The following is a 16,974-nucleotide window of genomic DNA, read 5'->3' as shown; positions in this document are numbered from 1 at the left end:
CTCTGCAATATCCTAGAACATGTTTCCTGTGAACATTTCTCTAGTACAGCTAAATGGAAATGGAATTACAGATTCAAAGGATATCTGCATTTAAAAATTTAATTGAGTCTGTCAAACTATCTTTTTTTAAAAAAAAATATATATCTTTATTGATTTCAGAGAGAGGAAAGGAGAGAGACTTGAAACAACATCAATGATGAGAGTCACTGATCGGCTGCCTCCTGCACGCCCCCTACTGGGGATCGAGCCCGCAACCGGGCATGTGCCCTGACCAGGAATCGAAACTGGATCGCCTGGACCCTAGGTGGATGCTCAACCGCTGAGCCACGCCCGGCCAGGCTGTCAAACTATCTTTTAAATGTCTTTACCATTTTTATATTCCCTCCAATTGTATTTAAGCATATCCTCCTATTCACCAGCGAACCTTACTTGGATATTATCTGTCTCTTTAATTTCTGCCACATAAACATAGAGAGGAATTGGGTATCTCATTGTTTAATCTGTGCTTCTCTAATTTTAGTGGAATAGAGCATCTTTTATATGCTTATTGGCCATTTGTATATTGTCGTATATGTCTCATTCTTCTATTGGCCTATTATTCTGTATGAGTATTTGTATTTTTCTTATTGATTGTAGGAACTCTTTATATCTCCCAGATATTAATTTTTATCTAGCATGTAATTTGCAAAATATTTCCCAGTTTCTCTTTTGAATTTTAACTGTGATTATGTTTGCTTCTAGCAAGTTCAAAGTAATGCCATCTACTTTTTCAAATTCTTTATAATATTTCTGTTATTTCTGTTAACAACACAGAAGCTGAGAAAAATGTGAGATGCTTTCTTTTCAACTAAAATATTTCTGCTGTTATTTTCTGTTGAATGGGAAGCAATTTCTTTTCTAATGGATTGAAGGGCAGAGATTTGAGATAAGGGATTAAGTAGTAGCACGAACAGTAAAAGTAGAAGAGCCTTTCAGTTTTTTTTAATTATTTTGTTTGTTACTGTACAGATAGGATCATGTGCAAATGTGTGAACAAAAATAACATTCAATGGCCAAACAGAAAATACTTTTGCATTGTCTATCATTAAATAGGTTTCGTATTACACTTTACCTCATAATGTCCAGACTGTTTTTGAAAATGACTTTACTTCTAACACTAGATTGAGCTTTAAAACCAATACCCGACTCTTACAATGAAAATCCCAAGTAATGCTAAGTAAAAAGAAAAAAATTGGTATCCTTATTTCTCCATTCTTTTTTTTGAAAATGTATTTCTTATGTTATCAGTCTCTTATGGTGTTCATGAAATACACAAACAAAAAATCTACATGATCTAGTGAATTTAAAGAATAAGTTTGTTCTTGGGGGAAAAAGAAAAGTACTGAGTATCATTTATTCATTTAGATAATATTTATTAAATGCCTGGTAGTAACAAGGAATAGAACCATGTCTGCCCCCCATAGATAAGTCTACTGGAGAAGACAGATAATTGGTGATATTTGCAAATGTTTATTTCTATTAGTTATTGTAAAAGAAAAAATAAATAAGATCTTTTAAAATGTTTGAAGATCTTATCCAGGGTGAAATTAAAAATATTTAATAATTGGAAATGCCATCAACCAATCAAAACTGACAGAAATTAGTCAGCCACACCAAATACTGGCTGAACATTAGCCCTGGTTATATCAATTTAGGAATTTCCACTAATAGTAAGTGGAATGATGGCTGGTGTAAAAATAGTCATTCTACATAAGTCTCTTTTTAAGTTGTTGGTAACAGATGTAAAGTTAATTTAAAAACACATATAGAATACGAGAAAAACTCAGCGACATTTAAAATTTTTGATATTTTAAAAAATCCTTACAAAAGGACATGCTTAGGAGAGGAAGGAAGAGATGGGGGTGGGGGGGGAGAAAAACAGGTCAGGGATCAAACCTAAAACCCATGTATGTGCTCTGACTGGGAATCAAACTGGCAACCCTTTGGTGCACAGGACAACGCTCAACCAACTGAGCCATTCAAGCCAGGCATAAATTTTTGGTAATTTTAATTTCTTAACTTATTTAGTAAAGTTTTATTATTATTTTGAATAGGTAATACATTCACATGATTAAAAATATCAAAAAGTGTGAAAAGCTATTCAGAAAAAAATTCTCTTCTATCCTGCTCAGACTCACAGTTCCCTGTCATGGAGGAAAACAATGTTACCCCTTTTCTCGTGAATCCTTCCAGAGACATTCTATGATTTTTTTTTTCTGCTTAGGTTAATAAATATCTTTAGACTGAAGCTTGTAGGCCAACACAGATAAGAACTGGTGACCAACTAAGATAAACAAGAACAGTAAGAAATAGTACTTTATGTTAGCCCTCATGAATGGGACGAGTGTCCTTATAAAAGAGACCCAAGGGAGATCCCTCACCCCTTGGGCCATGTAAGGTTATAGTGAAACGGCAGACGTCTGTAACCCAGAGAGTGGGATCTCACCAGACACCGAATTTGCCAGGGCCTTGATTTTGAACTTCCTAGCCTTTAGAACTGTGAGAAATACATTTCTGTTGTTGATAAGCTGTATATTTTGTTATAGCAGCCTGAAAAGATTAAGACACTTAGAAAAATGAGTTTCAGTAACTCACAGGAAAGAACATACTGCCTACTGTTATATTCTGGGTCAGAGATGGTCCCTTAAGGAAGAAGGCTTTGTATGCTTTAAAGATGGACAGTTTTGCCTGCCCAGTGCGGCTCAGTTGGTTGAGTGTCCACCCATGCACCAAGAGGTCACCAGTTCAATTCCCGGTCAGGGGACATGCCGAGCTTGTGGGCTCGATCTCCAGTAGGGGACGTGCAGGAGGCAGCCAATCGATGTTTCTATCTCTCCGTCTCCCTTCCTCCCTCTCTAAAATCAATAAAGACATATTTTTTAAAAGATGGAATATTTCAAGTTTATTACATATATCAAGAATTAAAAATTCAAGTAGTTTTTTTTTAAAGAAATCCTGATTTATTTTTTAAATTGAAATATAACTCACACGCCATAAAATTCAGCATTTTGAGTGTACAATTCAGTAGTTTTTAGTATATTCACAAGGTTGTATAGCCATCACTATCTAATTCCAGGGCAGTTTTATTACCCCTCAAAAGAAATCTTGTACCCTTTACAGTCAATCTCTCTTCTCCTTGTCTTCTAGCCCCTAGAAACCACTAATCTTATTTTCTGTCAGTATGGATTTGCCTATTCTGGACTCTTCATGTAAACAGAATCATGTATTATGTGGCCTCTGTATCTGGTTTCTCTCACTTAGCATACTATTTTCAAGGATCATCCGTGCTGTGCCATGTATCAGTACTTTGTTGCTTTTCCTTACCCTTGCTTTAAAATGTTTTTAGTAAAATATACATGGCATAAAATTTACCATTTTAACCACTGTTAAGTGTAAAGTTTAGTGGCATTAAGTACATTCCCATGGTTGTGCAGCCATCACCATTACCCACCTACAGAACTTTTTCACCATCTCAAAGTGAAACTCTTGTACCCATTAAACAATAATTTCTCATCCTTTGGTAACCTCTATTCTATTGTCTGTCTCTATGAATCTGACTATTCTAGGTACCTTATTCAAGTGGAGTCATGCAACAATACTTGTCTTTTTGTGTCTGGCTTATTTCACTAAGCACAGTGCCTTCATATTTCACGTAGCTTGTATCAGAATTTCCTTCTTTTTCAAGGCCGAATGATATTCCATTGTATGGATGTATCACCTTTTGTTTATTCATTCATAAGGTGATGGATATTTGGGTGTTTGTAATTTTTGACTTATGAATAATGCTGCTATAAACATTCCTGTACAAGTTTTTGCATGACCATCTGTTTACAATTCTCCTAGGCTGTAGAGACTATGGGACTGTAGAGTCACTGGATGGGTAATAAACATTGCCCAGAGATAAATACTTTGATCATGACTCAGGGATGGACAGCGACCACTGGGACTCAGTTTCTCCTTTGAGGAAAGTGTAAGAAAGTCTTCATTTGTATAAAGGATAGTTGTATCTTGTTAGATAAAAGCATAAAGTTGTTACTGTAACAACTTGAAGCATATGTATAAGGGTGTATGTGAATGCTAAGCAGCCACATGGATGAACTGTGTTGGTTATTTAGTTGTCTCTCAAATCCAAACTCACCTTTCTGCATTCTACCTTGTGAGTATAGAAGGCTGACTGACTCCCTGTTAAATGCTGCCAATGGGGAGGGCGGTCCTAGAGGAAAACTGAGGTAGCAGAGCTTTACTCCTTTGTTTCCTTGCTGTTCCTGGCAGCATCGCCCTAACTCTTCACCCTGGCAGCAGCTGTTGATTCCAGTGTCTAATTTTTTCCACACTCACAGAACCATGGCACTTCCTCAGCTATATAAGAATCAGCTGGCTGCTATTTACTTTATTCCTCAGAAGTCTGGGTCCTCTACAGGGCTGGCCCCAGCTCCATGAGGTCCTCTCTCTGAGGTATCAGTAAAGCTGGAAGAAGCTACTTCCTGCAGTTCTATCTCCATGGCACCTCACTGTTCCCTTTTTGTCTTTTCTGTTTTCCAAGGTTGTTTAACCAGTTCTATTTATTAAATTTAATTATGTCTGGGCCCTGGCTGGGTAGCTCATTTGGTTTAGAGCATCATTCTGATATGCCAAGGTTTCAGGTTTGATCTCCGGTCAGGGCACATACAAGAAGCAACCAATGAATGCATAAATATGTGGAACAACAAATTGATGTTTCTCTCTCTCTCTCCCTCCCTTCTCTCTCTCAAATCAATAAATAAAAATTAAAAACAATAAATTTAATTATGTCTATTAAAATCACCAGTATAATTTCTATTTTCCTGATGACTGTAACTGTACAGAAAGTACCAGTAAAGCTTCTCAGGTTATGAGCAATTATCACTGATTACCTTATGTCCAAACTGAATTCTTTGGGCTCTATGGCAACTTAACATAATATAGAAGTAAGTATATTTTATCTGTTTCAAATATAGAACAACCAACAGAGCCACACCAGCCAGGGCTAGAAATAAGTATATTTCAAATGGTTACCCATTTTCCAAGCAGTGCTCTTCTTTCTTCAAATACCTACAATAAATTAAAAAGAATGGAATGATTTCATAATTCATGGTTCAAAATACCCATTACAAGAAAGACATCATTAAAGTATCAATAAATAAATAGTCTTTTCCTTGTGTCAACTGAGTATAAAAAGATTACATTCCTGAGAAGGTACTTTACCTATTTTTAACTTGGGCAATGTATCTTTTTTCTCAGTTTCCGCATTGGAATTATTCATCTTAAAGCCATACTTTTTTAAAGGCAAGAAATAAAAAAAGAATGAAACTGTAAAGTCAACTTTAGAATTTGAAAGGAGATGAAAAAACTGACAAAGAAAAAACAGGAAAATGGAGATCCTCCCCCCAAATATTTTCGTATCAATAGTTTGAGAACTTTGTGAAATTTATGAATTGTTTTTATACTTTGGTATATACACGTATCAGTGGGTATACATGTACTTATATGTTTGTAGGATTACAAATGTTTATGTGTGTGCCTCTGGGCTTACAATTCAGTGTTTATCTGTATAGGTCTGTTGTTATATGCTCTTTAGGACAAAAACCATGCCTTATACACCTTTCCATCTCCAGTATAGAGCATTGTACACAGCACATCACAGGTACTCATGTTTGCTGGATTAAATGAATGCGGCAATGGATATACTTATGGATATACTGGTACACGTGAGTTATTTACCTCTTGGTGTAGAGGTGCTTTTCTGAGCATCAGTCATATGTGCATTTGAATGAGTGAGGGAGGGAAAACCAATGTGAGAATGTTTGGCACGGGAGGGAACTATGCAGAGAGGAAGCAAGAGAAAGCAATGAACAGATGTAAGTGTCTCTCTCACTCCCACACATACACTCTGTGAGCTTTCAAAACTGGAATAATTTTGATGGCTGCCAGATGAGAGGGGGGTAAGGGGGATGGGTGAAAAAGGTGACGGGATTGAGAAGTACAAATGGGGAGTTACAGAAAGTCATGGGGATGTAAAGTAAGACAGGGAATATACTCAATAATAATATTCTAATAACTCTGTGTGGTGTTAGATGGGTACAAGATTTATCAGGATGATCACTTAGTAAGTTATATAATGTCTAATCACTTGGGTGTGCACCTGAAACTCATATAAAATTGTATGTCGGCTGTAATTGGAAAGTAAAAAAATGATTTAAATTTTAAAAATTGGAATCGATGTTTTCCCCTTCCTCTTAGTACTGCGTACATTCTCGAGCACTGCAAGAACATTCCTACTTGAAGAACAACTCAGGCCTATTTCCTCCCTTTTTGTGGAGGAGGGTGAGGAGCTGGTTTTATGCTTCTAACAGATTGTGCTTTCCTTCCTTTTTTTACACTCTCAATTCTAGTTCCAAAGGAATATAAAATGAGATTGAAATAATTGGTTCAACAACAAGCTTAAGGCCAGCAAAATGTCAGTTTTGTTCTTGGCCAGAGAATCTCACACATCACAGGTAGACATTTTTTTCACCTTAAAGAAGGAAAAAAATGCCCTTCTCTCCCTCCTCCCCCCTAATTAACTGCCACCTGAGCTACTAGGACCCTCAAATAGCAGCAACAGATAAACTTAGAATTTCCACATGAAAATAGAAGAGAATCAGATATTTCCTGAACTCCTCTCCTCTGTCTAACCAAATCCAATCAGTCATCTACCACCCAAACCAAGTTGTCAGCACCACTTTCCTGATGTCCAGGGACCTAGCTTCCCCCAACTCAGATACCGCTCATATGTGCTTACAGCGCACGCTTACTTGGTCTCTACAGGGTTTGCTAAGGCTCTCTAACTGTTTCTGTTCATTTTATCTTCCCATGGAGATTACAACCATTTTTCTCTACAAGCTCCACAGGTTCTGTGGCAGGACCTCAAAAAACACCTATTAACTGAACAACAACAAAAAAGCTTCAAAAGTCATAGAATATTAGATCTCAGAGAAATCCTAAAGATCTTTTTGCTTCATTTTCTTGTTTTAGAGAGGTCAACCAGAGGCCCAGCACGGTCACATTTATAGATTTTTAAAAATCACTGGTTGCAGGCTATCCGTTCCGCTCAACTCTGTACCTGGCTCCTCACTAGAACCTTGGTCTCCCCTAGCCCACCTTCCCATCCGGTGCGCTTTGGCCTTACAGTGGGAGAAGAAAACTTTAGACCCCAAGACTACAATCTCCTTCCAAAAGGAGAATGGGATGACCATCATGGTGGCCAGTGACAATATGGACCACTGGAAACGAAGGGGCCCTGACTTGAAGCGGGGAGGAGAATCAGCTAGAAGGAGCAGGAAAGGAGTAAGGTGGAAGGTGAGGAGTGATTCAGGCTAAAACGATAGTTTTTAGAGGGCCAACCACCAAATCTAAGCAGGGTCCAAGTGATAGTGGAGAAAATAAAGGGAATCAAGATTGCTAAGAGAGTCCCTGAGAACAGAGTCAGGAGGCTGTGCCTCAGTCCTCAGAGCTGCATGTATGTTGCTAAACCTGCTGCTAAACTAACCTCAAGGCTGAGTGATGAACATCCTGAAGCCACAAACATCCTGGGACAACTTCTACATGGACATATACGGACTTCACTTCCTTCCCTGTAGTGTCTGCCTCCCCCATTTGCATTCTGGAACTAACCAATCCCCGTGACCCTGCCAGCAATCCTTCATCTGCATGAAAGGGTTACATTTTGCAGTTTTCGCCTTTATAAATCCTTCCTTTGCTTGCATTCTCGAGTGCAGTCTGGGTTGCTACCTGAATCTATCGGATTGCAATCCTTTTGTTCAAATAAACGCTTTTTGTTCAGAAATGTTATTCAGGCTAAAACGGTAAGTCTTCAAAGGGCCAATGACCAAGTCTAAGCAGGGTCCAAGCAAATCCGGTTCTTTATTAAAAGGCATCTAGACCCAAGTAGAAATTGACAGGAGTGAAGGGGGAGGAAAAACACTAAAGGAGCTGAGATCTGGTTCTGACTCTACCATAGACAAGAAATACAATTTGGGACAAATTATTTAATTGTCAGGTCCTCAGTCGGTCTTATATTCTCTGGTTTGGAGCAAGCCTTCATTTCAAAGATTTGCAACCATGTTCGCCTTAACGAGCTAGAAGACAAAGGATTGATTTGAAATGGAAATATTAAAATGGATCTTCTTGCCCTGTAGAATGTTTATAACACAGCTCGTTCAGAGCCTGCTGTTAAATCAAAATCCTACGTTGTTATTTCAGGCTATCAACACTGCCGTTAACGTATTTCACTATGTGGCATCATTACAGTGTAGGAGTAAGACGTTAGGGGCTCCCAAATGACAACTGACTGATGGTAACTAGGTGCTTTTTCTCAGAAAACCCAGATCTGTGAGCCATACTAGAAAAGAAATGTTGGTTACTTTCAACTCAAATGCTAGATGGCCAAGAAATACATATACTTTTAAAACATTCCCCCTCTCAAAATTCACAGTGCCTGAATTATTTTGAAATCTGTTACATTTGCCTATGTTGATGATGATGCTTTTTTAGGCAGCTGGATTTGAATTCAGTCTTTCTGTTTAAAGCCTTCAATGAAGGTAAAATCCTGTGACTCTTATTTTAGTCTGGGATGGTTACATATTTCACGTTTTACTGCAGAATAGAAGAAAATTAAAATGAAAACAAAAAACAGGGTGTCAAAATTACACTGATCATTGGTGACAAGTGCCCTGTTTTAGAACTGTAGAAAACCCCTTGCAATTATTGTATGGACACCTTCAGACCAGCTGTATCCTTGGCATCTATTTTTAATCCCTTTCACGTAGTCAGACTGTTAGATCTGAAAGGGACCTTCAAGGTCATCTGATCCAACCTACTCATTTCATAAAGGAGGACAGCAAAGACCAGAGAAGGCAAGGGACTTACTCTAGTCATATGGGAAATTATTGGTACAGCTGATCTGGAACCAGAATGTTCAATTCCCAGAGTTGCTTACTGTTCTTTCTTTAGTTGTATTTATATTTGTTTTTAGAATTATTTTAAAATTTGAAATTTTATTGCACTGTATAAAGTAAAAAATGAAAGCTCTTTTCTACCACTTCCCCTAATGATGTCCAACTCTGGTTGAAACCACTACTAACAGTTTGGTATATGCATATACAAACTCTGTGTGTGTGTCTTATTTACATTTATTCATATGCGGGGGATTTTTAAAAATAATTTTACTCCAAACTAGAACTTAACTAAACCAGAAAATAAATTTTGGGGGGATAAAATTTGAGGTCTGAATGACAAAATAAATATTTCCAGAAATTATCATTCAATTTGAGGAAAGCTAGTCAAGAACCAAGATAAGACAATGCAATGCTTGCTGTAATATACTGCCCAGAATCCACTCCAGGACTGAAGGATTTATTCCCCCCACACACACACCTGCTGGGAGTGCTACTGGCTGACAGTCATGAGCTTGAGAGATCTGCCTTGTCCAGGATCTTTAGGGTGGCTACAGGGTCAATGGAGGCCTTATTGAGAGTACATCACAGCTCAGCTTCTTCCTCTGCCCCAAACCTCCTCCCCTCCCCTCCCCTCCCCTCCCCTCCCCTCCCCTCCCCTCCCCTCCCCTCCCCTCCCCTCCCCTCCCCTCCCCTCCCCTCCCCTCCCCTCCCCTCCCTCCCCAGTGCTGATCTCCAAAAGCCCTCCCCAAGGAATACCCTACATGCCAATCTCAGAGACAGCTTCTCTAGCAACCCAGTCTACAGTAGGCCATCAGGCAATTAAGATACTCTCTTCTCTATAGCTCCTAAATTACTTAAGACTTCTAATTTTTCAAAGAAAATTTCTGAAATTCAAGGCATCCAATGAATATGTATTTCAATTCAAGTCACTTTTTCACACATGTGTAAAGCCTTCACCATTCTATGGGAAAACAGATTTCAAAACTAAACATTAAAGTTCTGGGTGTGGGGATGGGAAGCAGAGAAGCTGTTATATAAATTGTTGGAGAGCTAAGAGCACTGCAAACAGGTGATCAACAAATAATTGTTAAGCTGAATAAAAAAGACTTTCAATAGACCTATATTGTTCATGGCTAGATGACAGCTGATTCTCTCTCTTTCTCTGCCTTTTCTTTTGTTTCTCCTGGTCTCTCCTTTTCTATTCCTTACTTTTCTTTCCTTTATCATTTTTAGGGAACTCATCATAGACTACCCTCTGCTCTCTCATTCCTGGTGGTTCCAGCAGAGAAGCAGTGATAGAAGAAAAAAGGCATTTGGAGTGAGAGAGAGGAGCAGTGACTGGAGGAAAGAACAAATCTAAGAAAGACATTTTCATCACAAGTAGCGACTCTGTGTCTATTGCCAGCCTTGCCCACGTAGCAAGGGCTCAATTAAAATTTTTTGAAAAAAACCCTTCATTTTTCATCCATTACACAATTCTAAACAATCACTGTTCACATTTTGATAAACAAACTTTTAATGCATTTATTTATTTATTTATTTATTTATTTATTTATTTATTTATTATTTATTTATTTCCATTGATTTTCAGAGAGAGTGGAAAGGAGGGGGAAGGGGGAGAGAGAGAGAGAAAGAGAGGAGAGAGAGAGAGAGAAACATCAATGTGAGAGAGACACATCGATTGGTTGCCTTCCTCACGTGCCCCTACCAGGGGCCAGCTCACAACCTTTGTGCAGGCTGATGCTCTAACCACCAAATCACGCCGGCCAGGGCTATTTATTTATTTTTTAATTGATTTTTTTTCTTGAGAGGGAGAGGGGGAGAGAAGGAGAGAGAGAGAGAGTTATTGTTCTACTTATTTATGCATTCCTTGGTTGATTCTTCTGTGTCCTGACCAGGGATCCAACCCACAACATTGGCATTTTGGGACAACACTCTAACCAACTGAGCAACCAGGCCAGAGAAATACCTTTTTTTGCTTTAAAGCATGGATGCAACTGATAAAATAGCTCTGGTCACTTACCCGGTCATTCAAAAGCTGATGGTTTAAGGGTGTCCAGGTACTCATCTTTGTCTGCATTTTGGGACCATCTGTGCTTTTTGGAGGTGCAAATGCCATCATGAAATAATTGGGTTTTCTTCCATAAGAAAAACTATACCTATCAAAAGAAATGAATCATATAATCTTCAGACTACTAAAAATACTAATACCATATAATCTTTTAGTATGTTGAGAGAAATTGAGGGTAAGAACATTTATTGGGAGCACTTCATATGTCTGCTCAATTAAAGTTCATAACATTCTGGTGAGGTGGTAGCTTTTAATTCATTACATAGATAAAGAAATTGAAGCTTGTTTAAGTTACATGCTCTGCCCAAAATTATACAGACAGGAAGTGCTAGAACTGGAAATCAGACCCAGGTCTGTTTAACTCTACTTTCATTGGACCGTGGAGGGAAATCCAGAATTACTCCTAGCTAAGAACATACCATATTGGCCAGAAAGAAGAGGTATTTTATAATTTATAAAATTATAGTGCAATATTAATCACTCCATCCTTGTCTCTTGTGACTTTCTTCCTCCCCTCTTAACTTTTTGATGTCCAAATTACAAGGATTCTAGCTTGATACCATATCTAAGAAGTAGAATGATATAATATACACCACCAAGTCTTTGGAGATTGACAGATTTGGGTTTATTCGGGGAAATGTGTTGTTTTTAAGTGCCCAGTATATATCTGCCTTCATTTGAATAAAGCACTATAATTTCCATGAGGAATTACTTTTCCCTCATTGTTTAGAGTTTTCTAGGTTGATTAATCAAAGTGGCCTCCCCTTCCCCGGGGGGCCAAGAGGTGTTCACATGATGGAGGTAGGCCAGTTGGACCAACACTGGCTTATCCTTACTTTACAGCTGAGGTGGTCATTGGAAGTAGCATTGGTGCTCTGTTAAGTTGTTCCTGCTGCCTCATTCCGCAGAAGCCTCTTGTCTTGTCCATTTTGTGAGCCACATGATATCCTTGCAATAAATTTCTTTTTTTGCTTCTGTTAGCAAGGATCTGTTTCTATTGTTTAAAACTAACATTTTTTACCTTGACAGGTTTGATCTTGGCTGTACAACTTAGTAGCTATATAACTTTTTGCAAGTCATTTAATCGACCTGAGCTTCAGTTTCCTCATTTGTAAAATAAGAATGTATATATCTACATTCAACTGCTGCTGTGAATATTAGACAATAGGGATCCAGGAGACTGCCTGACAGACAGGTGGCCTCAGTAAGTAGTAACTTCCTTGCAGCCTTTCTTAGAACTTCCTATCATTCACAGAGGGCCTCAGTACCTGTCCTTTAGAGAGGGCCATGACAAAACAGTTTAAGGTGGAAACCACTTGAAGCAGATTGATGGTAGTTCCAATGTATATCCTCCGTGTTTCTGCCTTCCTTCCTCTCTGAAGGTGGGTTTCATAGTGAAAGGCAGTGGTGATGACTAAGGGGATCGGGGCTTGCCTGCCTGATCTATGGGTTCCAAAAATTACCCTACAGTAGCAAATATTGAATAATTTTAAAAAATAATTATTTTTTGGTTGATACGGGATTCCCCCAAATGCTAGATCTGAAATCTTTGAGGCTCTCACTTGATATGTAATATTATCTCTCAGGTTTAAGTTATAGCTGAAGATAAAGCCAATGTTTTCAAATCTCAGTGGCATCATTAGACAATACCTGCTGCCATAATACCACTGGAATAAAGGGGGCTCAGATTAGCCCTCATGTTCTTCTTGCCCCCCCAACTGCTAATTATCTAAGTCACACATATTTAGCTAAGTTACAAAAGGCATAAGAAATTATTTCATTGCAGTATTACTAATTGGCAGCTATAAAAGTACATGTGAGCAGGAAAATTATAGATACAAAGCCTGGTCCCTGAGTCTAGATCTGCTCAGTTAAAAACTACATATTTCTTTTGTTGTTGTTATTTATTTACATTTGACCTTCCTTCTTTTTAAACCCATTGTTTTAATTTTTTTTGGAGGGCCAAATAACTCTTTGAGAATGTGATGAAAGAGATGAATCTTGTCCCTAGAAAAATGCACATGAACATAAAATTTTGCTTACCCCAGGTTAAAAACTCCTGCTGTAAGCTGAGAAACTCTCTCTTTCCACTTCGTGTAGGAAAAGAGCTAGGCAAAAATGTTGAATTAGGACAAAGAAGCTTCTCTAGAGCCTCCCCAAGGGACCCTGCATTGGTTTTTGTTTTGTTTTGTTTCCTGGTTCCTCAAAGCTAGAAATAATTTGAACTAAGCTTTCTTCAAATCAACTTGAGGGAAATTGGTATCAGGAGATGGGCCTGGCGAGGAGAAACAGCCCTCTTGATAATAAAGCCCTGCTGAAGCATGAAAATGGGGTGTTCTACCCTGTCTTTTGTCTTCATCCTTTAACAACTTTTCCCTTCTCCCTTCATACCAGAAGTTAGGCAGTGTGCGTATTTGCATGCACACACATGTTCACGGATAGACCACTCAGGGCTATTATAAAGACAGACACTTTCAGATAGTGTACACAAAAATAATTGCCCCGCTCCATCAACAAGACAAAGCAAGTTGTCTCCCCCTCCTTCCACATACAAAGCTGCTGTTGCTTTTTTTGTGACCTCTTTCCTCCTTCATGGCTGTTCCTGAATGTTTGTCTTTCATTTTTCTTTGGATAAAAAGGAAGAAAGAGGGCCTATGGCCTTAGTTCCCAATGTATGGTTCTATTTCCATGTTTAACAGCAAGGATGGGTCCTCTGGTAAAGTTCCAGTGGCCACGCATCTCTAATTCTATCTTCCAAGCCATTCTCCACACATTACTCAGCTTTGCTTAGGACCTGTTAGGCCTGTATTAGAGGTACAAAGGCAAGAGTTTCTGCTTTAATGGAGCTTACTGTTAGAAAGTTTCCTTTCTTGACAAATAAAAATTATATGTATTTAAAGTGTACACAGTGATGTTCTGATATATGTATACATTGTGAAATGAGCTATCAAACTAATTAATTATTACATCACCTCCTATAGTTACCATTTATTTGTGTGTGTGGTGAGAATACTTGAGATCTACTCTCTTAGCAAATTTCAAGTATACATTACATTATTATTAACTATAGTCACCATGCTGTACACTAGGTCTCCAGAACTTATTCATCTTATAACTGAAAGTTTGTACTCTTTGATTAATATCTACCCCCGCCCCACCTTGGTAACCACCATTCTACTTAAGGAGGTATTTTTTTAAAGACCAGCCAGTTGATCATGTCCCTTTTCAGCTCCAAACCCTTCAGAGGCTTGCTAATGGATACAGAATATCCAGGCTCCTGGGCATGCAATCTAGGGCCACTATGAATTTACCTCAATCTACCTTTTGAGCCTCGTTATCCTATCTCTCCCTTCCTGCACTATCTGCCCAGACGCACTGAACTTCTGATGCCTCAGACAAAAAAATAAATAAATAAAACTCTGATGCTTCTTTGCTTGTGTGGTTTTCAGCTGCTCATGTGAATCTTAATCTCACAGTACGTAATAGATGCTCAATAAATATTTGTTAAATCAATTGAATGAATGAATGCAACAGTGGAGGGGATAGTTTAAGGATTAAAACCAGTGGAAACGTAGGGTGAAACTCAGAACATTATGAATCGAGCACTGGGATTATACTCAGGCTTATCAGTGTTTCGTTGGAGTTGACAGAGCAGCATAGAATTGAGTTTCTCTGCTAACACACAACTCACTCACCGTACACTGCAGTATCATCAGAGAAAGGGAACCTCAGATATTATCCGGAAAATACCAAGCAATAGGGTATGGTTAGATTTAAATACGAATTCATCTTTGAGTCAACTAATTAGAAAGCAAAAACTATAATACAATAAAAAGAGCTAGTGCTTGATAGGCACAGACATAATGATTTGTTGGTTGTTAATTTCCTAAGTATGAAGCACCTGGCACTTTCCCTGCAGCTGAAACGGAGCAAAATATAATCCCCAGGAGCGCCGACAAGGCTTGTGAGAGACCCAGGAGGCTCTGAGAGTGAAGCTCGGGAAAGGGAGTCTCCATCTTTTCCATGCACTACCCACGGCCTCACCTCTGTTAGCTCGACTCCCTCTTCAAGCCTCATGCGCCGGCGTTGCCATAGCTGCTTTTTCCTGGACTTGGCCCAGCCCCCACCCCCCGGCTTCCATGAGTCCAATCACCAGCTATAAACCCTTTCGCTGGGATCCGGGGTCTCTCAGGCAACAATGTGTGATCTCTTGATTGGCCAGGAGATCCGGGAGGGCTGGCTCCAAAATTAGGCTCAGGGATGTAATGAAAAAGTGCGAGCGCCAGGGTGGGAGGAACCGCAATCGCCCAAGGTAACGCTAAGGCGAGGAGGCACCCAATCCTGAAACCAGCAGTACCGAAAGCCCTCGTGCAAGACATATTTGTTTTCCAAATCAGGCCAACCTCCCGAGCGTGCCCAATGATATTGCTCCGGTCACTCCAAGCCTCGGAAAAAATAAACTCCGCTTTTCCAGGTTTTAAGAGTGGCCAACAGGTAAAAGAGGGCTGGAGGAAAAGGACTTCGCGACCGGCTCGGGGAAAGAACAGCACCTGCCACAGGAAGCGGGAGGACGTGGGAAAACCGGCAAACACGCCGACTCGCAAAGGCTTCAACGTGAATTTTAATTGATCGGATTATTAAGGAATTCAGGCTGAGTGACAGATACATCGCGGAACCAGCAGATGGCATGCCTTAATAAGAATAACTCCAAACGTGGGAAATTTTACAATCCGTCGACTTTAATTAAATTTATTGAGAACCCGCCACGTAATCAAGGGCGGAGAATGCACGGATTATTAAAAAAAAAACACAAAAAACAATCTAATGAGGAAGACTGGAAAATACAACGTGTAAATAATGTAAGGCCCCACAGTAATAACTGCTGTGATAAAACTATAAAGTGCTGGAGAATAACCCAAAATTCAAAATTTCAGACAGAGCCCCTTTAGTAAATGTAAAGCAGTTCTTATGGGCAGCAGCTAACAAAAAACAAAACAAAACAAAAAACACCCTCCCCCCAAGAAACAAAAAACGCTTTCCTCTTTAAAATAAGTAAGCATATACTCTACTCCAACCTAAACAAATGTAAACCTTATGTTTGTATTGTTTCAGTTTTAAAATAGGCAGTGTTTGTGTATCTCCAAGTTAAAAAGAAACAGAAACGTGAAGCTCATAGAGATGGTTTATTTCCTTGAGTTAACTAAGGATCTGTAAGTGGCCAAACTGAAATTAGAAGCTAGGTTGTCTGAATTCCAGTGGTTTTTTCACATAACCAGGCTGTATGTATATGAATAAACAAAGGTGGTGGAGGGTGGCCTAGGGGAGGTATATCGCTGTAATACTGAATTACCCTGTATTGCCAGTTAACATTTATGGTTTCAAAACGGGTTCATCCAGAAAGAGACCAGTTTTAACAACACACTGTAAGAGTGCTTGCTGTTGTCCTCTGTGAAAGTTCCCGCTCACTAAAGCCTTTCTATAGGTGATTACAACATGGAATGAAAGAGAGATGGGATCAAAGAGAGCATCGCACTTTATCCCTGTTGGATGTTAATATTTTTATCCCTGAAAGTAAGGTTCCTTTTGTCTGTCCTCTCAACCAGCACCCTCTGAGCCTCCTCTTGTCCAGCACCTCATCAGTCTGACTGCTCGTCCCCCACACTTACTCCCCAGTCTGAGTGACACCATTCACGCTGTGCTCCTTGTGAGCACGCCAGCTCAGCATCTGTGATACAACAGTACTCTTAAGAGAAACATTTCAAACATAAAATTTAGAGATTTGCATAAGAAAAACCCTTGTATTCCCACCAAGACTTTTAAAAATATTAACCTTTTTGTTTCCTGTGTCTGATTAATAGTTGAAACCTTTTTTGTGCACTTTCCAGATCTCATTCCCCTCGTGACCTGCCT

General features: G+C 39.1%; 1 protein-coding gene across 8 annotated transcripts in view; it reads right to left on the bottom strand.

Annotated features, from left to right (window-relative positions):
• FBXO16 (F-box protein 16) overlaps window positions 1-15,171 on the bottom strand; it is a 38,295-nt gene extending 23,124 nt beyond the window's left edge. For all 8 annotated transcript variants that reach the window (XR_001603262.2, XR_001603261.2, XM_016213884.2 and 5 more), the window contains exons 1-3: window positions 15,109-15,171; window positions 11,017-11,152; window positions 5,074-5,109 (exon numbers count right to left, since the gene is read on the bottom strand). Coding sequence is in view for 6 of the 8 variants with exons in the window: in XM_016213884.2 (XP_016069370.1) it covers window positions 5,074-5,109; window positions 11,017-11,115 (135 nt within the window). In the remaining 2 variants the exon portion in view is untranslated. The remainder of the gene's footprint in view (window positions 1-5,073; window positions 5,110-11,016; window positions 11,153-15,108) is intronic.
• Between the last annotated feature and the right edge of the window lie 1,803 nt (window positions 15,172-16,974).

The sequence above is a fragment of the Miniopterus natalensis genome, chromosome 4 (assembly GCF_054644295.1).
Source record: "Miniopterus natalensis isolate mMinNat1 chromosome 4, mMinNat1.hap1, whole genome shotgun sequence".
NCBI lineage: Eukaryota > Metazoa > Chordata > Mammalia > Chiroptera > Miniopteridae > Miniopterus > Miniopterus natalensis.
This window is presented reverse-complemented; position numbering and strand designations above follow the sequence as displayed.